Genomic DNA, 26,493 nt, shown 5'->3' on the forward strand with positions numbered 1-26,493 from the left:
TTTGCCTGTTTTTTTCTGTGGTGTTTTTTCTAGAATAGTGGAGGTTTTTTCCTCCTTTTTTTTTCCTCCTGTCGTAATTTTTTTTTAGGTGTTGGAGGAAACTTACAAACTCCCATAGAGAGAATGTACAGACTCCTCGTGGATCTCAGGATCCCGGCGCTGGATAGAAACATTGCTGCTAAGTGCTAACCCCGATGTTCTCCAGAATGCCATGCAAACGAACCACATGCTGGAAAAACAATGGCACCAAATCAGAGGAGGAAGGCAGTTTAGATAAGGGTACCAAATGGACCATCTTAGAGAAGCGATCACAAACCACCCAAATGACCGACATCTTTTGAGAAACAGGGAGATCAGAAATAAAATCCATGGAAATATGCGTCCAGGGCCTCTTCGGAATCGGCAAGGGCAAAAGCAACCCACTGGCACGAGAACAGCAGGGCTTAGCCCGAGCACAAATCCAACAGGACTGCACAAAAGAACGCACATCCCGTGACAAAGAAGGCCACCAAAAGGATCTAGCCACCAAATCTCTGGTACCAAAGATTCCAGGATGACCAGCCAATACTGAAAAATGAATCTCCGAGATAACTCTACCAGTCCATCTATCAGGGACAAACAATTTCTCCGTAGGACAACGGTCAGGTCTATCAGCCTGAAACTTTTGCAGCACACGCCGCAAATCAGGGGAAATGGCAGACAAAATTACCCCTTCTTTAAGAATACCCGCCGGCTCCGGGACACCCGGAGAGTCAGGCACAAAACTCCTTGACAGGGCATCAGCCTTCACATTCTTAGATCCCGGAAGGTATGAAACCACAAAATCAAAACGGGAGAAAAAGAGCGACCATCGAGCCTGTCTAGGATTCAACCGTTTGTGTTATGTCTGCTAATGAAAGGTGTTATGAAGGCAATCCAGAGACACAGTGTGCCTAGCGATCCGAGCGCACACAGTGATCTGACAAATACCAAAAAACAAAAGAACGAGCTCTGAGACGTGGAAACTCTGTAGACTGCACACCTGATCCTATCCTAAACACAACTAATAGCGGCTGTGGATTGCGCCTAGCAACTACCTATGCAACTCGGCACAGCCTAAGAAACTAGCTAGCCTGAAGATAGAAAAATAGGCCTGACTTGCCCCCAGAGAAATACCCCAAAGGAAAAGGCAGCCCCCCACATATAATGACTGTAAGATGAAAAGACAAAACGTAGGGATGAAATAGATTCAGCAAAGTGGGGCCCGATAATCTTAGACAGAGCGAGGATAGTAAAGCGAACTTTGCAGTCTACAAAAAACCCTAAAGCAAAAACCACGCAAAGGGGGCAAAAAAGACCCACCATGCCGAACTAACGGCACGGCGGTACACCCTTTGCTTCTCAGAGCTACCAGCAAAACAAAAGACAAGCTGGACAGAAAAAAAGCAACAAAATAGCAAAAAAGCACTTAGCTATACAGAGCAGCAGGTCACAGGAACAATCAGGAGAAGCTCAGATCCAACACTGGAACATTGACAAGGAGCAGGGATAGCAGCATCAGGCGGAGTTAAGTAACGAAGCAGTTAACGAGCTCACCAGAACACCTGAGGAAGGAAGCTCAGAAGCTGCAGTACCACTTGTGACCACAGGAGTGAATTCAGCCACAGAATTCACAACAGTACCCCCCCCTTGAGGAGGGGTCACCGAACCCTCACCAGAGCCCCCAGGCCGACCAGGATGAGCCGCATGAAAGGCACGAACAAGATCGGGAGCATGAACATCAGAGGCAAAAACCCAGGAATTATCTTCCTGAGCATAACCCTTCCATTTAACCAGATACTGGAGTTTCCGTCTAGAAACACGAGAATCCAAAATCTTCTCCACAATATACTCCAATTCCCCCTCCACCAAAACCGGGGCAGGAGGCTCAACAGATGGAACCATAGGTGCCACGTATCTCCGCAACAACGACCTATGGAATACATTATGTATGGAAAAGGAGTCTGGGAGGGTCAAACGAAAAGACACAGGATTGAGAACCTCAGAAATCCTATACGGACCAATAAAACGAGGTTTAAATTTAGGAGAGGAAACCTTCATAGGAATATGACGAGAAGATAACCAAACCAGATCCCCAACACGAAGTCGGGGACCCACACGGCGTCTGCGATTAGCGAAAAGTTGAGCCTTTTCCTGGGACAAGGTCAAATTGTCCACTACCTGAGTCCAGATCTGCTGCAACCTGTCCACCACAGAATCCACACCAGGACAGTCCGAAGACTCAACCTGTCCTGAAGAGAAACGAGGATGGAACCCAGAATTGCAAAAAAATGGAGAAACCAAGGTAGCCGAGCTGGCCCGATTATTAAGGGTGAACTCAGCCAACGGCAAAAAGGCACCCAATCATCCTGGTCAGCAGAAACAAAACATCTCAGATATGTTTCCAAGGTCTGATTGGTTCGTTCGGTCTGGCCATTAGTCTGAGGATGGAAATGCCCATCCTACCACAAAAGGCTCGCCAAAACCTTGAAACAAACTGGGAACCTCTGTCAGAAACAATATTCTCAGGAATGCCATGCAACCGAACCACATGCTGAAAGAACAAAGGCACCAAATCAGAGGAGGAAGGCAATTTAGCCAAGGGCACCAGATGGACCATTTTAGAAAAGCGATCACAGACCACCCAAATGACTGACATCTTTTGAGAAACGGGAAGGTCAGAAATGAAATCCATCGAAATATGTGTCCAAGGCCTCTTTGGGACCGGCAAGGGCAAAAGCAACCCACTGGCACGAGAACAGCAGGGCTTAGCCCTAGCACAAATCCCACAGGACTGCACAAAAGTACGTACATCCCGTGACAGAGATGGCCACCAGAAGGATCTAGCCACTAACTCTCTGGTACCAAAGATTCCAGGATGACCAGCCAACACCGAACAATGAAGTTCAGAGATAAGTTTATTAGTCCACCTATCAGGGACGAACAGTTTCTCCGCTGGACAACGATCAGGTTTATTCGCCTGAAATTTTTGCAGCACCCGCCGCAAATCAGGGGAGATGGCAGACACAATGACTCCTTCCTTGAGGATACCCGCTGGCTCAGATAAACCCGGAGAGTCGGGCACAAAACTCCTAGACAGAGCATCCGCCTTCACATTTTTAGAGCCCGGAAGGTACGAAATCACAAAGTCGAAGCGGGCAAAAAATAACGACCAACGGGCCTGTCTAGGATTCAAGCGCTTGGCAGACTCGAGATAAGTCAAGTTCTTATGATCAGTCAATACCACCACGCGATGCTTGGCTCCTTCAAGCCAATGGCGCCATTCCTCGAATGCCCACTTCATGGCCAGCAACTCTCGGTTGCCCACATCATAATTACGCTCAGCGGGCGAAAACTTCCTGGAAAAGAAAGCACATGGTTTCATCACTGAGCAATCAGAACCTCTCTGTGACAAAACCGCCCCTGCTCCAATCTCAGAAGCATCAACCTCGACCTGGAACGGAAGAGAAACATCTGGCTGACACAACACAGGGGCAGAACAAAAACGACGCTTCAACTCCTGAAAAGCTTCCACAGCAGCAGAAGACCAATTAACCAAATCAGCACCCTTCTTGGTCAAATCGGTCAATGGTTTGGCAATGCTAGAAAAATTACAGATGAAGCGACGATAAAAATTAGCAAAGCCCAGGAACTTTTGCAGACTTTTCAGAGATGTCGGCTGAATCCAATCCTGGATGGCTTGGACCTTAACTGGATCCATCTCGATAGTAGAAGGGGTAAAGATGAACCCCAAAAATGAAACTTTCTGCACACCGAAGAGACACTTTGATCCCTTCACAAACAAAGAATTAGCACGCAGGACCTGAAAAACCATTCTGACCTGCTTCACATGAGACTCCCAATCATCTGAGAAGATCAAAATGTCATCCAAGTAAACAATCAGGAATTTATCCAGATACTCACGAAAGATGTCATGCATAAAAGACTGAAACACAGATGGAGCATTGGCAAGTCCGAACGGCATCACTAGATACTCAAAATGACCCTCGGGCGTATTGAATGCAGTTTTCCATTCATCTCCTTGCCTGATTCTCACCAGATTATACGCACCACGAAGATCTATCTTAGTGAACCAACTAGCCCCCTTAATCCGAGCAAACAAGTCAGATAACAATGGCAAGGGATACTGAAATTTAACAGTGATCTTATTAAGAAGGCGGTAATCAATACACGGTCTCAGCGAACCATCCTTCTTGGCTACAAAGAAGAACCCTGCTCCCAGTGGTGATGATGATGGGCGAATATGTCCCTTCTCCAGGGATTCCTTCACATAACTGCGCATAGCGGCGTGTTCGGGCACGGATAAATTAAATAATCGACCTTTAGGGAATTTACTACCAGGAATCAAATTGATAGCACAATCACAATCCCTATGCGGAGGTAGGGCATCGGACTTGGGCTCTTCAAATACATCCTGATAATCAGACAAGAACTCTGGGACCTCAGAAGGGGTGGATGACGAAATCGACAAAAATGGAACATCACCATGTACCCCCTGACAACCCCAGCTGGACACCGACATGGAATTCCAATCCAATACTGGATTATGGGTTTGTAGCCATGGCAACCCCAACACGACCACATCATGCAGATTATGCAACACCAGAAAGCGAATAACTTCCTGATGTGCAGGAGCCATGCACATGGTCAGCTGGGCCCAGTACTGAGGTTTATTCTTGGCCAAAGGTGTAGCATCAATTCCTCTCAATGGAATAGGACACCGCAAAGGCTCCAAGAAAAACCCACAACGTTTAGCATAATCCAAATCCATCAGATTCAGGGCAGCGCCTGAATCCACAAACGCCATGACAGAAAACGACGACAAAGAGCATATCAGGGTAATGGACAGAAGGAATTTGGACTGTACAGTACCAATGACGGCAGACCTAGCGGACCGCTTAGTGCGCTTAGGACAATCAGAAATAGCATGAGTGGAATCACCACAGTAGAAACACAGCCCATTCAGACGTCTGTATTCTTGCCGTTCAACTCTGGTCATAGTCCTATTGCACTGCATAGGCTCAGGTTTAACCTCAGGCAATACCGCCAAATGGTGCACAGATTTACGCTCGCGCAAGCGTCGACCGATCTGAATGGCCAAAGACAAAGACTCATTCAAACCAGCAGGCATAGGAAATCCCACCATGACATCCTTAAGAGCCTCAGAGAGACCCTTTCTGAACAAAGCTGCCAGCGCAGATTCATTCCACTGAGTGAGTACTGACCATTTCCTAAATTTCTGACAATATACTTCTATATCATCCTGACCCTGGCACAAAGCCAGCAAATTTTTCTCAGCCTGATCCACTGAATTAGGCTCATCGTACAGTAATCCGAGCGCCAGGAAAAACGCATCGACACTACTCAATGCAGGGTCTCCTGGCGCAAGAGAAAATGCCCAGTCTTGAGGGTCGCCGCGCAAAAAAGAAATAATAATCAAAACCTGTTGAATAGGATTACCAGAAGAATGAGGTTTCAAGGCCAGAAATAGCTTACAATTATTTTTGAAACTTAGAAACTTAGTTCTATCTCCAAAAAACAAATCAGGAATAGGAATTCTTGGTTCTAACATAGATTTCTGATCAATAGTATCTTGAATCTTTTGTACATTTATAACGAGATTATCCATTGAAGAGCACAGACTCTGAATATCCATGTCCACACCTGTGTCCAGAATCACCCAAATGTCTAGGGGAAAAAAAAAAATGAACACAGAGCAGAGAAAAAAAAATGGTGTCAGAACTTTTTCTTTCCCTCTATTGAGAATCATTAGATTGGCTCCTTGTACTGTTATGTCTGCTAATGAAAGGTGTTATGAAGGCAATCCAGAGACACAGTGTGCCTAGCGATCCGAGCGCACACAGTGATCTGACAAATACCAAAAAACAAAAGAACGAGCTCTGAGACGTGGAAACTCTGTAGACTGCACACCTGATCCTATCCTAAACACAACTAATAGCGGCTGTGGATTGCGCCTAGCAACTACCTATGCAACTCGGCACAGCCTAAGAAACTAGCTAGCCTGAAGATAGAAAAATAGGCCTGACTTGCCCCCAGAGAAATACCCCAAAGGAAAAGGCAGCCCCCCACATATAATGACTGTGAGTAAGATGAAAAGACAAAACGTAGGGATGAAATAGATTCAGCAAAGTGGGGCCCGATAATCTTAGACAGAGCGAGGATAGTAAAGCAAACTTTGCAGTCTACAAAAAACCCTAAAGCAAAAACCACGCAAAGGGGGCAAAAAAGACCCACCGTGCCGAACTAACGGCATGGCGGTACACCCTTTGCTTCTCAGAGCTACCAGCAAAACAAAAGACAAGCTGGACAGAAAAAAAGCAACAAAATAGCAAAAAAGCACTTAGCTATACAGAGCAGCAGGTCACAGGAACAATCAGGAGTAGCTCAGATCCAACACTGGAACATTGACAAGGAGCAGGGATAGCAGCATCAGGCGGAGTTAAGTAACGAAGCAGTTAACGAGCTCACCAGAACACCTGAGGAAGGAAGCTCAGAAGCTGCATTACCACTTGTGACCACAGGAGTGAATTCAGCCACAGAACTCACAACACGTTTGGCAGACTCGAGATAAGTCAAATTCTTGTGATCCGTCAAGACCACCACGCGATGTTTAGCTCCTTCAAGCCAATGTCGCCACTCCTCGAATGCCCACTTCATGGCCAACAACTCCCGATTGCCCACATCATAATTGCGCTCAGCAGGCGAGAATTTTCTAGAAAAGGAAGCACAGGGTTTCATCACCGAGCCATCAGAACTTCTTTGCGACAAAACAGCCCCTGCTCCAATTTCAGAAGCATCAACCTCCACCTGAAAAGGGAGCGAAACATCTGGCTGGCACAACACAGGGGCAGAAGCAAAACGACGCTTCAACTCCTGAAAAGCCGCTACAGCCGCAGAGGACCAATTGACCACATCAGCACCTTTCTTGGTCAAATCAGTCAACGGTTTAGCAATACTGGAAAAGTTAGCGATGAAGCGACGATAAAAATTAGCAAAGCCCAGGAACTTCTGCAAGCTCTTCACAGATGTCGGCTGAGTCCAATCGTAAATGGCCTGAACTTTAACAGGGTCCATCTCGATAGTAGAAGGGGAAAAAATGAAACCCAAAAATGAAACCTTCTGAACTCCAAAGAGACACTTTGACCCCTTCACAAACAAGGAATTCGCACGAAGGACCTGGAACACCATTCTGACCTGCTTCACATGAGACTCCCAATCATCCGAAAAGACCAAAATGTCATCCAAATATACAATCATGAATCTATCCAGGTACTCTCGGAAGATGTCATGCATAAAGGACTGAAACACAGATGGAGAATTAGAAAGCCCGAATGGCATAACCAGGTACTCAAAATGGCCCTCGGGCGTATTAAATGCTGTTTTCCATTCATCACCCTGTTTAATTTGCACAAGATTATACGCCCCTCGAAGATCTATCTTGGTGAACCAACTAGCCCCCTTAATCCGAGCAAATAAATCAGACAGCAGCGGCAAAGGATACTGAAATTTGACTGTGATCTTATTAAGAAGGCGGTAATCAATACAAGGTCTCAAAGAACCATCCTTCTTGGCCACAAAAAAGAACCCTGCTCCCAATGGTGACGACGACGGGCGAATATGACCCTTCTCCAAGGATTCCTTTATATAACACCGCATAGCGGCGTGCTCTGGCACAGATAAATTAAACAGACGGCCCTTAGGAAACTTACTACCAGGAATCAAATTAATAGCACAGTCGCAATCCCTGTGAGGAGGTAGGGCACCAGATTTGGGCTCTTCAAATACATCCCGGTAATCTGATAAAAACTCAGGGACTTCAGAAGGAGTGGAAGGCGAAATTGACAGCAATGGAACATCACCATGTACCCCCTGACAACCCCAGCTGGACACAGAAATAGATTTCCAATCCAATACTGGATTATGGACCTGTAGCCATGGCAACCCCAAAACGACCACATCATGCAGATTATGCAACACCAAAAAGCGAATATCCTCCTGATATGCAGGAGCCATGCACATGGTCAATTGAGTCCAGTACTGAGGCTTATTCTTGGCCAAAGGCGTAGCATCAATTCCTCTCAATGGAATAGGATACTGCAAGGGCTCCAAGAAAAAACCACAGTGCCTGGCAAACTCCAAGTCCATCAAATTCAGGGCAGCGCCTGAATCCACAAATGCCATTACAGAATAGGACGACAGAGAGCAAATCAGAGTAACGGACAAAAGAAATTTAGACTGTACCGTACCAATGGTGGCAGGCCTAGCGAACCGCTTAGTGCGCTTAGGACAATCGGAGATAGCATGAGTGGATTCACCACAGTAAAAACACAGCCCATTCCGACGTCTGTGTTCTTGCCGTTCAGCTCTAGTCAAAGTCCTATCACATTGCATAGGCTCAGGCCTATGCTCAGAGAATACCGCCAGATGGTGCACAGCTTTGCGCTCACGCATGCGCCGATCGATCTGAATGGCCAGGGACATAGACTCATTCAGACCAGCAGGCGTGGGAAATCCCACCATGACATCCTTAAGGGCTTCAGAAAGACCCTTTCTGAAAATTGCCGCCAGGGCACATTCATTCCGCTGAGTAAGCACAGACCACTTTCTAAACTTCTGACAGTACACCTCCGCTTCATCCTGACCCTGACACAAAGCCAGCAAGATTTTCTCTGCCTGATCCACTGAATTTGGTTCATCATAAAGCAATCCAAGCGCCAGAAAAAAACGCATCTACATCTCGCAATGCAGGATCTCCTGGCGCAAGGGAAAATGCCCAGTCTTGAGGGTCACCACGCAACAAAGAAATTATGATTTTTACTTGTTGAACGGGGTCACCAGAGGAGCGGGGTTTCAAAGCTAGAAACAGTTTACAATTATTTTTGAAATTCAAGAATCTAGATCTATCCCCAGAAAATAAATCAGGAATAGGAATTCTAGGCTCTAACATAGGATTCCGAACCACAAAATCTTGAATGTTTTGTACCCTTGCAGTGAGATGATCCACACAAGAGGATAGACCCTGAATGCCCATCTCTACACCTGTGTCCTGAACCACCCAAAGGTCTAGGGGAAAAGAAAGACAAAACACAGTGCAAAGAAAAAAAATGGTCTCAGAAGTCCTCTTATCCCTCTATTGAGATGCATTAATACTTTGGGCCAGCTGTACTGTTATGACCTGGTGGTTAGGAGCACCCGACCTGATAGTTAAACTCATACAGGACGAGCTCTGGGATGTGGGAGCTCTGCTGACCGCAAGCCCTAATCCTATCGCACACACTAGAAATAGCCGTGGAGCGTTCCGAATCCTGACGCTCCCTAGGCGCCTCGTCACAGCCTCAGAGCTAGCTAGCCCTAGAGATAGAAAATAAAGCCTACCTTGCCTCAGAGAAATTCCCCAAAGGAATAGGCAGTCCCCCACATATAATGACTGTGAGTAAAGATGAAAGTCACAAACGCAGAAATGAAATAGGTTTCAGCAAAGGGAGGCCAGACTTACTAAATAGACAGAGGATAGGAAAGGTATCTTTGCGGTCAGCACAAAAACCTGCAAAAGACCACGCAGAGTGTGCAAAAGGGTCCTCCGCACCGACTAACGGTGCGGGGTGCCACTCTGCATCCCAGAGCTTCCAGCTAGCAAGACAAAATCAGGATAACCAGCTGGACAAAGAAACAATGAGCAAAAATAACAATAAGGAACTTAGCTTCTGCAGGAGAAGACAGGTCACAGGCAGATCCAGGAGCGAACTGAACCAATGCTAAAACATTGACAGCTGGCATGGAGTAACGATCTGAGTGGAGTTAAATAGAGAAGCCAACCAAATGATAAACCACATCACCTGTGTAAGGAACCTCAGAAGCAGCAGCTTCACTCATAGCCACCAGAGGGAGCCCATAGACAGAACTCGCCGAAGGACCATTCACGACCACAGGAGGGAGTTTGACAACAGAATTCACAACAAGCAACATATTAAAAATGTAAACATATAGCCCAGACCCATTACCACACATACGGGATGGGTAACACCCTACTCAATCACTAAACATACTGATCAGCTAGGCAATTATTAGACTGCATGCTAAATCAAGGAGTGATTTACTCTTTTAGATAAAAAGTTATAACTTTATTAATACAAACAATACAAAAGATAAAACAATGCCTCAAAACCATAAAAATCAATTATATAATGGCAGGTAGGCGTAGAACAAATTCTGATGGTAGCAAGAGAGCATCAGGTGAGACAAACATTCTTTGATTATTCAGGTTTTGAACAATAGAGCATGCTGAGAAAATTCCTCGATTAAGTTCAAATTACCACCTATTGAAAATTAACTAATATTATAAATTTTAAATGTGGTTATACATCTGCTATCAGTATGAATATTGGAATTGATGATAATGAAAAAATAGAGGCTATACAGCATGCAATATTGTGTGTCAATTCAATAAACCCAGTTGGGTAAATAGAAACGCTATGCAAAATCAATAGTCAATAGTGCTGGCTAAATTTACTGATCAAAGTCGACAACAAAACCGCAATCACGTTCAATACATACAAAAAGATCCCAATGTCACTTGCGGAAAGGACTCACAGCTTTTAATAAATGCTATGTTCAACCAAAAAACCACCAGACTAAATACCGTTGCGTAGTTAAGAAACAATTAATCAATAACCACAGACTATAGTTAGTGCAGCTGAAAGCAATACACGTGGTTATATATTTAGTCAAATACACTGTGAGAAACAACTCTACCACACGCTGCAATATCCCCGTTATATTAATATCCAGACCTGCAGATACAATAAATGCAGCCAAAGGCCATGCTAACATACATATATGGAGTGCACCCAATTAACAATTTAGATCGAACCTGAATGCCACACAAATACTTGTGGATACAATAAATGCAGCCAAAGGCCATGCAGACATACATAAAAGGAATGCACCCACCTAGCAGTCTAGATCGGACTTGAATGTCATACAGACTATAACCTACATGTATCTATTCATGCCAACACATAGGCCAATTAAAACCCAATGATACATATTACCTGAAACTGCGGTGCTCCCCGCTACCGGCCACACCGATCCCTGCCGAACCCCGACGCGCGTTTCGCGACAGCTTCCTCTTGGGGGTGTGTCTACAGGGAGGCATCATAGAGCTTTTAAGCCACCAAGGACCAATGAGATCACAGAGGGGAGGAGTTTGCCGTCTCATCCCATTAGCTAAGCCAGCCTGCTAGAGTTCACCGCAACGGTGAATGATTAAAAGCAACGAGATGTAAAGTGGAGATCCACTTTGCAGATCAAAGCCGGATTACACTTAGACGTATACTAGATAGATTTATTGGTAAGGGAACATACTGTGCAAAAAGGCGGACAGAAATTGCCGTCTCATACCAATAAATGGAGCCAGGCTGCTGGAAAACACCGAGGCGGCGAAAAAATTCACCGCAGCGGTGTATATGTATATTCGAGATTCACATTACAGCATTATTAGCAGAATTCAATATTGATGTATGCTAAAAGAATTTGTGTCAGCAAGAAAATATTACCATGCATTTTAAAACATATAGATTTATAAGATTACATCAATGCATATATTTAGATGGTCAATACCAATTAACTTAGAAAAAAATCTATGGCCTGAATGATCAGGAGAGAATACCTAACTCTGACTCAGTGTGAATTACGGTAGATGCATTCTATATGGATTTAACAACATCCTAATAATATGTGAAAATCATTATAAAACCACGCTAAAAAATAATAATAATTGGAAAAATATGTTTATGGCGAACAACAAGGTGAGAATAATAAAGAAGTGCATGTGTGAACTAAACGCAGAGATTAAAGGAAAATAAGATATAATAACCTCAAAAAAAGAGGTATATTAGAGAAAAATAAGAGTGAATGAATATAGTGAACTGATAAAGTAAATTACACTAAGAGTAATGGTGAATCAACCAAGATACAGATAGGTAAGGAGTGACTGGAGCTCCCCTGCAGGGTGGGGCAACCAGCCACATCAATAACCTCTGCCTAGGTAAAAGTGAATAACCAGGACAGATCAGTCCTGTGATTACAGACATGTGCAGCGGAAAAAGTAAAGGATATACCAATATCAAATACTAAGAAAAGTGCAATAAATGGTAAGTCATAAATCAAAAAAGCCGTGAGAATCAGCAGAGGGCTCACCTGCGGGATGAGACCATATGCCAATATCTACAACAGCCAAATGATTCAATTGTTACTAGAAGTGAAGGTATCCGTAGAAAGAACACCCAAAGAAATAAGTGAAGGTAAAATACCAGATATTTAATAGTAAAGTGAAGGTAAGTACAAATTGTAAAACCATTCAAATAATTTTCTAGGCCACATATCCAGCATAATTTTTGGCTATTCGCACATATAACCATATTTAAAATACCACTAAACATAAAATCATGACCTGCATAACTAAAATATCAACATTCATAAGAAAACAAAAACCGGAAACAGATAAGGAAGTCCATAGGATCCATACTCGCAAAAGACACAAAAAGGTGTCTAAATCACATAACATACATCAATAGAAATCAAGAGAGTTTTATTAGGCTCATATGTGGCTCCAGTCCAGAAAAGATAGCCCACCAATGCTCCAAGTTGCCTATTAGGATGTTTATATTCCAGTTCATACATGAAAGGATCTTGATTGTAGGAACAAATCCTGATCATGACACATCCTTTGCTGCTACATCTTCCGACCGGGGTTAAAAAATACCATATCAGGCAAACACTCACAGCAATTGAACCGATTGAACATTCCAAAGATGGAAATTGGAGAACATCTCATGGCTTAACCAGAATTCCAGAGTAAAGTAGATGACAAATCCTTTGACATTTTTCTTCCATCCGGATCCGGAGTCATAGTGGCAGATAATTCTGTCTCCAGCAAACACTCCCGGAAGTTAAACGGACTGAAGACTGCAGAAGTGAAATACGGAGAACATCTCATGGCATGGCCAAAATTCCATGGTAAGTAGATGAAGACACAATACTCATCATCTTATGGTTAAGTAGACCCCAAGCTCTATGGAAAATAAAACTGGATTAAAACAAGTTTAAAACACATACATAACCTCAAAGACACAAAAACTAACTAAAAAATGACCAATGCCGCTATATGGATAACAGTGGTGAACCATGTAAGTCACAAAAAGGCCCCAAAACCTAAATTCTCTTTGAGGCCCTGGGGTGCTAAGGTCCCCAGCCGATAGATCCATCGGCTTTCAACCTGAGCCAATTTTTTAGCTAAATCCCCCCCTCTGGGTCCCATGCTGACTTGATCTATGGCTTTGACCTGCATCAATCTGGGATCACTGTTATGAAATTTCTTGTAATGCCTAGGAAGCGTTTTAAGACTGGCAAAATCCTGAACAGCCTTTGACTTTTCTATATCCAAATAATGTTCACGGATACGTATTTTGAGCTCTCTGGTTGTGAGGCCTATATAAATCTTGCCACATTGGCACGTTGAGTGGTGTATCACTCCTTTTGATGAACAGGACAAGAATCTTCTAATTTCGTAGCTTTTGGATCCATCAAAATTAGTGAATTTTTTGGCTTTAACGCAATTAGCGCAAGCCTTTCATCGGCCGCAAGGAAAGAAGCCAATTAAATCTTGTTTTGCTCCTTTATTCTTTTTGGATGGCTCGTAATGGCTGTGCACCAGGATATCGCGAATATTTCTGGACCTTTTGGCCACTATCGAAGGCCTTGAAGGCAGACACTGTTTAAGAATTGGGTCAGTTTGTAAAACAGCCCAATGTTTTTCTATAATGTTTTTAAATTGAAACCATTTATTATGGTATCCGGTAATCAGTCTGACTTGATCTTTATCTTTGTTTAACCTAGTAGCATTATTGTACAGTAAGGTATTTCTAGATGTCCTTTCTGCCCTTACCCGGCCCTTCCGTATAACTTTTTGACTGTATCCTCGTTGCAAGATTCTTTCAGTGAGGTCATTCGCCTGCATATAAAAATTGTCATCTTTCGAGCATATGCGCCTCACTCGTAGGAATTGTCCTACAGGTATTCCTTTAATTGTGGACGGCAAATGGGCAGATTCAGCATGGAGTAAAGAATTAGTGGCTGTGGGCTTGCGAAATACACTGGTAACCAAATCACCCTTGGGCAGGGCACGTATCTGCAAATCGAGGAAATCCACAGACCTACCATATTTGAAGGTCAACTTGATATTCAAATCATTGCGATTGAGGGCAGTCATAAGAACGTGTAGATCTTTGATGCTCCCCTCCCATACAAACCAAACATCATTAATATATCTCATCCAACCTTGGATGAGATCAGTCTGGGGGATGGGATTACTCATGAAAATCTCCCTCTCCCAGGCCCCCAGAAAAAGGTTTGCATAGGAAGGGGCGCAGCATGCCCCCATCGCAGTACCCTGCAACTGCAGATACGTGCCCTGCCCGAATACAAAAACGTTATGCAACAAAACGAACTCCAACAATTCCAGCAAAAGCTCAACTAAGTTCCCATCCAAATTGCTTGTTCTCAAATATAATGCCACAGCCTCAATACCATATGCATGTCTGATAGAGGTGTAGAGTGCCTCTACATCTGCGGTCACCATTACGCTGTTAGGGCTCAGTTGAAGATTGTCCAATCTCTTCAAAGCAGCCGTGGTATCCTTGAGTAATGATGATAGCTGACTTACTAGGGGTTTGAGATAGAGTCAAGCACCTGGGGTTTGTAACAAGTTTCTTATAACATGCTCTATCATCCAACAATTTATAGGCTTGCTTCTCATAGAGCGTGCGAGGCCAGATGACCAGATTTCCGCCCTTGTCGGTTGCCTTGTATACTACATCATCCCATTCTTTTAAGGCATATAATGTTTGTTTTTCTTGTTGCCTTATGTTGGAAGAGCCAAACCCCTTTGCGACATTTCTTCTATCTCTTTAGTCACCAATCTAGTGAACACCTCCACAGCAGGACATAAATTTAGTGCTGGAAATTTCTTAGACTTACCCACCAAATGTACAGGAAAACCACTCACCTCAACTGGATTGCTCTCACGTTCCAAAGCTTCCAAATTAGCAAGGGCCTCCCTCTCATCCTCAGTATCAAAGTTTTCATCCCTTTGTCCCTTGAAATGTAGTTTTTTAAAATTAACTTCCTTGAAAATAGGTTCAGTCTAATAATTGCCTAGCTGATCAGTATGTTTAACACATTAAAAATGTATAATGCAGAATTAAAGGGAATTTGTCACCAGATTTTACTCCACTATCTGACAGCAGCATGATGCACGGGCAGAGACCCTGATTTTAGTCACTTACTTTACTGCTTGCTGTAGTTTTGATTAAAAATTGTTTTATCTGCTGCAGATCTGCCAGTTCTCTGAATACTGAGCTGTGTATAACCCCGCCCACACCACTGATTGTCTGCTTTCTGTGTGTACTGGCAGAAAGCTGCAAATCAGTGGTGGGGGTGGGGTTTATAGAGCTCATGAATATGGAGGACTACCTGACTGCAGCTTTACTAGTCCTCTAGTGATAATCTCCTGCTGATAAAATAGTGATTTTATCAAAACTACAGTAAGCAGCCCAGCAAGTGACACATCAGTGGACTCTGGGTCTCTGTTCCTTTATTATGCTGCTCTCAGATTAAATCACAAAAATGCAGTGACAGATTTAACCTCCCTCTCCAATTCTTTTACTTGGTAATGATCTGGTTCCCGCCTGCACTGTATGTGTGGTTTAGTATTACATTATGAACTTCATTCCTGTACATTAACTCTTTAATGCAAATATGTATGTGACTATGTGGTGATGACTTTCCCATGATGCTACACAAAGGAGCAGTGTTTTTCATGTGTGCACTAAAATAAGAAGCTTCCAAATACATGGCCTCATCATATGGGCAGTCCAGAATTGTGTAAAGGCATAGGAATCTTAGTGTATGGAAACTTTTGACTTTGCAGTGAGTAATAAAAATACTGTATATACTCGAGTATAAGCCGAGATTTTCAGCCCAAATTTTTGGGCTGAAAGTGCCCCTCTCAGCTTATATTCGAGTCATGGTCGGCGGGTGAGGGGGAGAGAGGACTGCTGCATACTCACCTGTTCCTGGCGCCCCTGACGCGGTCCCTGCCTGTCCCATGGTCTCCGGGAGCCGGCACCTTCTTCCTCTGATCAGCGGTCACATGGTACCGCTCATTAAAGTAATGAATATGGACTTCACTCCCATAGGGGTGGAGCCGCATATTCATTCCTGTAATGAGCTGTACCATGTGACCGCTGAACAGAGGAAGAAGCTGCGGGCGCCGGAGACCATCTGTCCGGGAGAAGCTGCCAGGGACCCCGCCAGGAGCAGGTGAGTATTTCATTAGAACCATTAGCAACCCAATGCACTGCATTGGGTTTCGTGTTTCGGCCGACCCCGACTTTTCTATAGGATCGGCCGATTTCACTTGACCCGACTTTTGAAAAAGTCGGGTGTCGTGAAATCCGACCCGATCCTATAAAAACAAAAGTCGCTCAACCCTATCTGTCACCACTCAACAGCTTCTTAAGAATCACAGTGGATTCAGTTATATGAAAAAGTTTGGGCACCCCTATTAATCTTAAGCTTAATGTTTTATAAAAAATTGTTTTTTTTGCAACATTTATTTCAGTTTCATATATCTAATAACTGTTGGACACAGTAATGTTTCTGCCTTGAAATGAGGCTTATTGTACTAACAGAAAATGTGCAATCTGCATTCAAAGAAAATTTGACAGGTGCATAAGTATGGGCACCCCACCAGAAAAGTGACATTAATATTTAGTAGATCCTCCTTTTGCAAAAATAACAGCCTATAGTCGCTTCCTGTAGCTTTTAATGAGTTCCTGGATCCTGGATGAAGGTATTTTTGACCATTCCTCTTTACAAAACAATTCCAGTTCAGTTAAGTTTGATGGTTGCCGAGCATGGACAGCCCTCTTCAAATGATCCCACAGATGTTCAATGATATTCAGGTCTGGGGACTGGGATGGCCATTCCAGAACAGTGTAATTGTTCCACTGCATGAATGCCTGAGTAGATTTGGAGCGGTGTTTTGGATCATTGTCTTGCTGAAAGATCCATCCCCTGCGTAACTTCAACTTTGTCACTTATTCATGAACATTATTGTCAAGAATCTGCTGATACTGAGAGGAATCCATGCGTCCCTCAACCTTAACAAGATTCCCGGTGCCGAGATTGGCCACACAGCCCCAAAGCATGATGGAACCTCCACCAAATTTTACTGTGGGTAGCAAGTGTTTTTCTTGGAATGCTGTGTTTTTTGACAACCATGCATAACGCCTTTTTGTATGACCAAACAACTCAATCTTGGTTTCACCAGTCCACAGGACCTTCTTCCAAAAAGAAATTGGCTTCTCCAAATGTGCTTTTGCATACCTCAGCCGACTCTGTTTGTGGCGTGCTTGCAGAAACGGCCTCTTTCGCATCACTCTCGCATACAGCTTCTCCTTGTGCAAAGTGCGTTGTATAGTTGACCGATGCACAGTGACACCATCTGCAGCAAGTTGATGCTGCAGCTCTCTGGAGGTGGTCTGAGGATTGTCCTTGACTGATCTCACCATTCTTCTTCTCTGCCTTTCTGATGTTTTTCTTGGCCTGCCACTTCTGGCCTTAACAAGAACTGTACCTGTGTTCTTCCATTTCCTTACTATGTTCCTCACAGTGGAAACTGACAGGTTAAATCTCTGAGACAGCTATTTGTATCCTTCCCCTGAACAACTATGTTGAATAATCTTTGTTTTCAGATCATCAGACAGTTGTTTTGAGGAGACCATGATGCCACTCTTCAGAGGAGATTCAAACAGGAGAACAACTTGCAAGAGGCCACTTTAAGTAGCTTTTCTCATGATTGCATACACCTGACTATTTAGTTCAAAGCTCAGTGAGGTTAGAAAACCAAAAAAAGTGCTTTAGTAAGTCAGTAAAAAGTAGGTAGGAGTATTTAAAGCAAGAAAATGATAAGGCCGGTTTCACACGTTAGTGGCTCCGGTACGTGAGGTGACAGTTTCCTCACGTACCGGAGTCACTGACACACGTAGACACATAAAAATCAATGCATCTGTTCAGATGTCATTGATTTTCTGCGGACCGTGTCTCCGTGTGCCAAACACGGAGACATGTCAGTGTTCGTGGGAGCGCACGTATTACACGGACCCATTAAAGTCAATGGGTCCGTGTAAAACACGTACCGCACACGGACATTGTCCGTGTGCCGTGCAGGAGACAGCGCTACATTAAGCACTGTCTCCTCCACTGGTGCTGAAGCCCCATTCATATCTTCCCTGCAGCAGCGTTTGCTGCAGGGAAGATATGAACAATAGTGTTTAAAATAAACACTGAAAATACTCACCTGGCTCCCTCGCCGGCGCTGCTTCCTCTCCTGGCCGCATCTTCTCATGTATGCGGTCACGTGGGGCTGCCGATTACAGTAATGAATATGCTGCTCCACCTCCCATAGGGGCGGAGCCGCATATTCATTACTGTAATCGGCGGCCCCACATGACCGCATACAGGAGAAGTTGCGGCCAGGAGAGGAAGCAGCGACAGCCAATGAGGGAGCCAGGTGAGTATTTTCAGAACAGCGGGGGGGGGGGGCGCACAGGGGGTGGGAGGGCGGGGGGCAGATAGATCTTTATTTTAAACACTATTATTCATATCTTCCCTGCAGCAAACGCTGCTGCAGGGAACATATGAATGGAGGCTTCAGCACGATGCCGGGGACAGCGCTGTCTCCGGCACGGTGCGTGTGGTACCCAGTGGGCACACGGGCGGCACACGTGTGCCGCCCGTGTGCCACACTGATGTACCACAGAAACGTACCAGCACACGGACACGGATAATTCCGGTACCGGAATTATCTGGACGTGTGGGACTGCCCTAAGGGTGTCCATACTTATGCACCTGTCAAATTTTGTTTGAATGCAGATTGCACATTTTCTGTTAGTACAATAAACCTCATTTCAAGGCAGAAACATTACTGTGTCCAACAGTTATTAGATATATGAAACTGAAATAGCTGTTGCAAAAAGAAACAATTTTTATAAAACATTAAGCTTAAGATTAATAGGGGTGCCCAAACTTTTTCATATAACTGTACATGTTGGCTCCCGGTAAGATCGATTTTTGTATCAATGATTTGAAAAATATTGTAAACTTGTTAGGCTAAGTTCACACTTTGCGGATTCCACTGCGGATTTCTCCGCAGCAGAATTCCAAAATCCGGAGTGAAAACCCATCGCGGTTTTTACTGTGGATTTATCGCGCTTTTTACTGCGGTTTCTTCTGCGGATTTTCATCTGCAGTTTTCTATTGGAGCAGGTGAAAATCCGCAGAAAAGAAGTGACATGCTGCGAAATGTAATCCGCTGCGTTTCCGCGTTTTTTTTCCACAGCATGTGCACTGCGTTTTTTGTTTCCCATAGGTTTACATTGTTCTGTAAACTCATGGGAAACTGCTGCAGATCCGCAGCGGTCAAATCCACTGCGGATCCGCAGCAAAATCCGCAAAGTGTGAACATAGCCTTAATCAAGAGATCGGTGACCATGGAAAAAAATTATAGGACATTTACAATAAACCTTCTATAAGAATACACAGTCACAGTGTGACCAGGACATCATTTGGATACAGCCTCTGAATATTTCCTTTCACTAACAGTAGCCAAAATTTTAAAAACAATGAGGAATTTATACCCAAAGTCAAAAAGAAAGGTTCAAATAATGTTGTTATTCGACCCCTTTGTTAGGTCTCATTACCACTTGCGATGAAATCGGACAAATTCAATCCGATAAAAAATCGGATTGAATTCGGACCAATGTTAATCTGTGATGGTGCGTTCATCTGCGTTTTCTTTCCAGTTCGGATCGGATCACCATCGGACTGAAAAAAAAAAATCACAGCATGCTGCGATTGTCATAAAAAATCGGATCGCATCCTGCAATAGAAGTCAATGGGTGCAATAAAAAAATCTCACAGCACTCACACAGCAATCGTACCATGCGAGTACTGTGCGATTTTTAAGCACCGGTGACGGTGTCCTTTGAAAAGCTGGAATTCATATCCAGCTACAGTAAAATCACGCTGACATGTTATAATAGAAAATATAGAATACATGCATACACATAGAATACATATATACACTGCTCAAAAAAATAAAAGGAACACTAAAATCCCACATCCTAGATATCACTGAATGAAATATTCCAGTTGTAAATCTTTATTCACTGCATAGTGGAATGTGTTGAAAACAATAAAACATAAAAATTATCAATGTACATTAAAATTAATATCCCACGGAGGTCTGGATTTGGAATGATGCTCACAATCAAAGTGGAAAATCAAATTACTGGCTGATCCAACTTCAGTGGAAATGCCTCAAGATAAGGAAATGATGCTCAGTAGTGTGTCTGGCCTCCACGTGCCTGTATGACCTCCCTACAATGCCTGGGCATGCTCCTGATGAGGCAGTGGATGGTCTCTTGAGGGATCTTCTCCCAGAGCTGGACTAAAGCATCCGCCAACTCCTGGGAAGTCTGTGGTGCAACGTGACATTGGTGGATGGTGCGAGACATGATGTCCCAGATGTGTTCAATCGGATTCAGGTCTGGGGAACATCTGGGCCAGTCCATATCTTCAATGCCTTCTTCTTGCAGGAGCTGCTGACACACTCCAGCCACATGAGATCTGGCATTGTCCTGCATTAGGAGGAACCCAGGGCCAACCGAATCGGCATATGGTCTCCCAAGGGTTCTGAGGATCTCATCTCAATACCTAATGGCAGTCAGGCTACCTCTGGCCAGCACATGGAGGGCTGTGCGGCCCTCCAAAGAAATGCCACCCCAAAACCATTACTGACCCACTGCCAAACCGGTCATGCTGAAGGATGTTGCAGACAGAATGCTCTCCACAGCGTCTCCAGACTCTGTCACGTCTGTCAAATGTGCTCAGTGTGAACCTGCTTTCTTCTGTGAAGAGCACAGGGTGCCAGTGGTGAATTTGCCAATCCTGATGTTCTGTGGCACATGGCAAGTGTCCTGCACGGAGTTGGGTTGTGACTGCAACCCCCATCTGTAGACGTCGGGCACTGACCATCCTCATGGAGTCGGTTTCTAACCGTTTGTGCAGACACATGCACATTTGTGGCCTGTTGGAGGTCATTTTGCAGGACTCTGGCAGTGCTTCTCCTGTTCCTCCATGCACAAAGGCTGAGGTAGCGGTCCTGCTGCTGGGTTGTTGCCCTCCTACTGCCCCCTCCATGTCTCCTGGTGTACTGGCCTGTCTCCTGGTAGCGCCTCCAGCCTCTGGGCACTACGCTGACAAACACAGCAAACCTTCTTGCCACAGCTCGCATTGATGTGCCATCCTGGATGAGCTGCACTACCTGAGCCACTTGAGTGGGTTGTAGAGTCTGTCTCATGCTACCACGAGTGTGAAAGCACAACCAACATTCAAAACTGACCAAAACATCAGCCAGAAAGCATTGGTACTGAGATGTGGTCTGTGGTCTCCACCTGCAGAACCACTCCTTTATTGAGTGTGTCTTGATAATTGCGAATAATTTCCATCTGTTGTCTATTTCATTTGCACAACAGCATGTGAAATTTATTGTCAATCAGTGCTGCTTCCTAAGTGGACAGTTTGATTTCACAGTTTGATTTACTTGGAGTTACATTCTGTTGTTTAAGTGATCCCTTTATTTTTTTGAGCAGTGTGCATATATATATATATATATATATATATATATATATATATACATATATATATATATATATATATATATATATATATTAGCTATTGAACCCGTTCTATGCCCGGGTGGCAAGCATTTATATTGGTATATGGTCTCCATCCTGGTATGTGTTGCTTCCATCCTGCGCCCTAATCTTTTCATGTGCTGCTACCATCTTGCGCCCTCATCCTGTCATGTGCAGCACGGTGGCGCAGTGGTTAGCACAGCAGCCTTGCAGCACTGGAGTCCTGGGTTCAAACCCCACCAAGGACAACATCTGCAAAGAGTTTGTATGTTCTCTCCGTGTTTGCGTGGGTTTCCTCCGGGCACTCCGGTTTCCTCCCACATTCCAAAGACATACTGATAGGGAATTTAGATTGTGAGCCCCAATGGAGACAGTGATGATAATGTGTGCAAAACTGTAAAGCGCTGCGGAATATGTTAGCGCTATATAAAGATTATTATTATTATTATTATTATTATTATTATGTGCAGCCCCATCCTGTGCCCCATGCTGTCATGTGCTGCTCCCATCTTGAGCCCTTATTCTGTCATGTACTGCTCCCATCCTACGCCCCAGTTCTGGCATGTGCTGCTCCTATCCTGCTCCCCCATCCTGTCATGCGCTGCTCCCATCCTGCGCCCCCATTCTGACATGTGCTGCACCCATCCTGCACCTCCATTCTGTAATTTGCTGCTCCAATCCTGCTCCCCCATCCTGTCATGTGCTTCTCCCATCCTGCGCCCCCATTCTGACATGTGCTGCTCTCATCCTGCGCCCCCATTCTGACATGTGCTGCTCTCATCCTACGCCCCAGTTCTGTCATGTGCTGCTCCTATCCTGCTCCCCCATCCTGTCATGTGCTGCTCCCATCCTGCGCCTCCATTCTGACATGTGCTGCTCCCATCCTGCGCCCCCATTCTGTCATTTGCTGCTCCCATCCTGCTCCCCCATCCTGTCATGTGCTGCTCCCATCCTGCGCCCCCATTCTGACATGTGCTGCACCCATCCTGCACCTCCATTCTGTCATTTGCTGCTCCCATCCTGCTCCCCCATCCTGTCATGTGGTGCTCCCATCCTGCGTCTCCATTCTGTCATTTGCTGCTCCCATCCTGCGCCCCCATCCTGTCATGTGCTGCTCCCATCCTGCGCCCAAGTTCTGTCATGTGCTGCTTCCATCCTGCACCCCCGTTCTGTCATGTGCTGCTGCCATCCTGCGCCCCCGTTCTGTCATGTGCTGCCCTATTCTGTCATGTGCTGCTCCCATCCTGGGCCACCATTCTGTAATTTGCTGCTCCCATCCATGTGCCCCATACGCTGCTCCATAAAGGTTGATGGCCCCCATAAGATGCTCCACAGTATTTGCCTCGTATGCTGCTCCATAAATGTTGATGGCCCCCATAAGATGCTCAATAGTACGTGCCCCGTATGCTGCTCCATAAATGTTGATGGCCCCCATAAGATGCTCAATAGTACGTGCCCCGTATGCTGCTCCATAAATGTTGATGGCCCCATAAGATGCTCCATAGTATGTGCCCCGTGTGCTGCTCCATAAATGTTGATGGCCCCCATAAGATGCTCCATAGTATATGCCCCGTATGCTGCTCCATAAATGTTGATGGCCCCCATAAGATGCTCAATAGTACATGCCCCGTATGCTCCTCCATAAATGTTGATGGCCCCCATAAGATGCTCCATAGTATATGCCCCGTGTGCTGCTCCATAAATGTTGATGGCCCCCATAAGATGCTCCATAGTATATGCCCCGTATGCTGCTCCATAAATGTTGATGGCCCCCATAAGATGCTCCATAGTAAATGCCCCATATGCTGCTGCTTAAATGTTGATGGCCCCCATAAGATGCTCCATAGTATATGCCCCGTATGCTGCTCCATAAATGTTGATGGCCTCCATAAGATGCTCCATAGTATATGCCCCGTATGCTGCTCCATAATGTTGATGGCCCCCATAAGATGCTCCATAGTATATGCCCTGTATGCTGCTCCATAAATGTTGATGGCCCCCATAAGATGCTCCATAGTATATGCCCCGTATGCTGCTGCGATATATAAAAAAAATAACATACTCACTCATACGCCAGGCTGAGTACATGTGGGGGGTTGCCTGGTTGCTAGGGAATGCCTACATGTAATCAAGCAGGCTAGTTGCTGTAAATCATTCAGCTGCCATAAATACTCAGAGTTGTAGTGAAAAACTCGGCACTCTAACTTAACTTTTGTTAGTGGTTTAATTGTGTCCACGTTAAACAACAGAAACGTTTCGGTCCTAACATTTGGACCTTCCTCAGTCACAGTAGTAAGATATGGTCGACACCAGGCAGACCCCCAGGATTGTGAAATCTCACTAGATTCATGGGAGATGGTGGACACAGACTGTGTCTCAGGACTGTATAGAGATCCGGCAAATGCCCTTAGAGGATCTGAAGCCTGTGTGTGTGGTCTGAAGGGACACGGCATCCACCGTAAGTCCGTGCGACTGTCTGTGTGCAAAGTTCGGTGGCTCTAAGTGTTAAAATAAAGGGTTAAATCATGGAAAAAACTGGTGTGGGCACCAGCGCAATTTTCTCCGCCAGAGTGGGAAAGCCAGTGACTGAGGGCAGATATTAATAGCCTGGAGAGGGACCATGGTTATTGCCCCCCCCTGGCTAAAAACATCTGCCCCCAGCCACCCCAGAAAAGGCACATCTGTAAGATCCGCCTATTCCGGCACTTAGCCTCTCTCTTCCCACTCCCGAGTAAAAGTAGGATATTTGGTAATAAGGGGTTAATGTCACCTTGCTAATGTAAGGTGACATTAAGCCTGGTTAACAATGGAGAGATGTCAATAAGACACCTTTCCATTATTAATACAATAGTAGTAAAGGGTTCATCTGCACCTAAACTAGGGTAGAGGGAAGTCCAGAGAAGGGAATGGAAAGGGGAGGAAATAAAGCTTTATTATGGAGGGAAAAGGTGGGAAAGTGATAAGAACCTTTTGTGGAACTTCTAAATGTTTTCTAACTAAAAAACAGAAATAAGTGAATGAAAGTGAGTAGAGTGGAATTTGCATTTTACCAAAAAAATTGCTTGACATAATGATATGGAGCCAAAATCTGTCTTTAAATCTTTTTTTGGAACTTCTGTTTTTGTAACTAAATAATAGAAATGAGTATTTCAAATTGAGGAGAGTGGACTCCATCTTAAAGGGAACTTGTCACCAGATTTGGCCGATAAGAGATACCGCCATTACCTTTCAGGGTTGATATACAATATTTTATAATGCTGTAAATCTTCCCCCAACCCGACCTGCAAGAGAAGAAAAATAACTTTCATTATACTCACCTGTGGGGTGATCCGGTCCAAGGTGTGTCGCTCTTCTTGGTCCAGCGCCTCCCTACTTCTTGCGATGCCGCCCTCCTGCTTACTTCGTGTGGATGATGCATCTCCTTGGCACAGCGCTCCTGCGCATGCATACTTCTCTACCCTGTTGAGGGCAGAGCAAAGTACTTAAGTGCGCAGGTGCCGGGAAAGGCCAAAGAGCCCCAGCACATGCACACTGCAGTACTCTGCTATGCCCTCGACAGGGGAGAGAAGTTCACCTGCGCAGGAGCGCTGTCCCAAGGAGACTGCGTCATCCACACGAACCAAGCAGTAGGATGGGGATCATAAGAAAATGGGAGGTGGCGGACCAAGACCAGCGATGCCCATCGGACCGGATCGCCCCACAGGTGAGTATAATAAAAGTTATTTTTCTTCTCTTACAGGTCGATTTGGGGGCAGATATACAGCATTATAGAATGCTGTATATAAGCCCTGAATGGCGGTGGCCATATCTCTTATCGGCCAAAACTGCTGATAGGTTCACTTTAAATTTTGCAAAAAAAGTGGCTTCTCCTGAATTTTAGTTTTTTATGACTTCTTCCTGCAAATTCAACAAGATATTGCCCATCCATCGTTTTGTTGATTTGTAGACAGGAGATGAAAAAAATAATTCTTCACTTCTCCATTGTCCCACAACCACAGACCCCCATCCAGCCCTCTGCACAGCTTCCTGTGGCCTATTCTTTTCGTCTTCATGGCCCAGAACATTCTTTTCCTCCATCTTGATGGAACATTTACTGCCACTTAAAACTTTGTGGTCAGCGAGCATCACTGCTTTGTAAGGGCGGATCATGGTCACTGACCACTGCTCTCAGTTCCTGTGTAACATCTTGTTCTTCTGAGACCTTACACAGGAAGAGCTGACACTCTGAGCACCCACCGATAGACCACAGTCGCTAGACTCCGAGAAGGACCAGGACCTTTACAGCAGACGGAGAATTACACTGTGCTGCTACATACATGGAGGCACGAGGTATGTGAACAATAAACTTATTTATTATTATTTATTATACATTATTAAAAAAAATACAGAACCATACAGTCATTACATAAAATAAAAAGATATATACAGCACTACGCACTTAGGCTACGTTCACATTTGCGTTGTTGGGCACAGCGTCGGTGACGCGACGCAACCAACAACGCATGTACACAACGCAGCGTTTTGCGATGCATGCGTTGTCATAAGATCCTACAGATCAGGAATTTCGGCGCAGGGAAAACGCTACAAGTAGCGTCCTCTGCGCTTTGTCTTG

The 26,493-nt window shown here is 44.7% G+C and overlaps 1 protein-coding gene across 4 annotated transcripts in view; it reads left to right on the forward strand.

Annotated features, from left to right (window-relative positions):
- Positions 1-26,493, forward strand: part of LOC138666021 (killer cell lectin-like receptor subfamily B member 1B allele B) — a 51,071-nt gene that overhangs the window by 5,449 nt on the left and 19,129 nt on the right. Inside the window, exon 1 of one of the 4 annotated variants that reach the window (XM_069754081.1) lies at positions 25,906-26,210. The exons of 2 other annotated variants lie outside the window; for them this stretch is intronic. In XM_069754081.1, coding sequence (XP_069610182.1) covers positions 26,198-26,210 — 13 coding nt within the window. In that variant the 5' untranslated portion in view covers positions 25,906-26,197. Of the gene's footprint in view, positions 1-25,905; positions 26,211-26,493 lie in introns of those variants that run through there. One more of the 4 variants, XM_069754080.1, reaches the window with a different exon arrangement.

The sequence above is a fragment of the Ranitomeya imitator genome, chromosome 2 (genome assembly GCF_032444005.1).
Source record: "Ranitomeya imitator isolate aRanImi1 chromosome 2, aRanImi1.pri, whole genome shotgun sequence".
Taxonomy (NCBI): domain Eukaryota; kingdom Metazoa; phylum Chordata; class Amphibia; order Anura; family Dendrobatidae; genus Ranitomeya; species Ranitomeya imitator.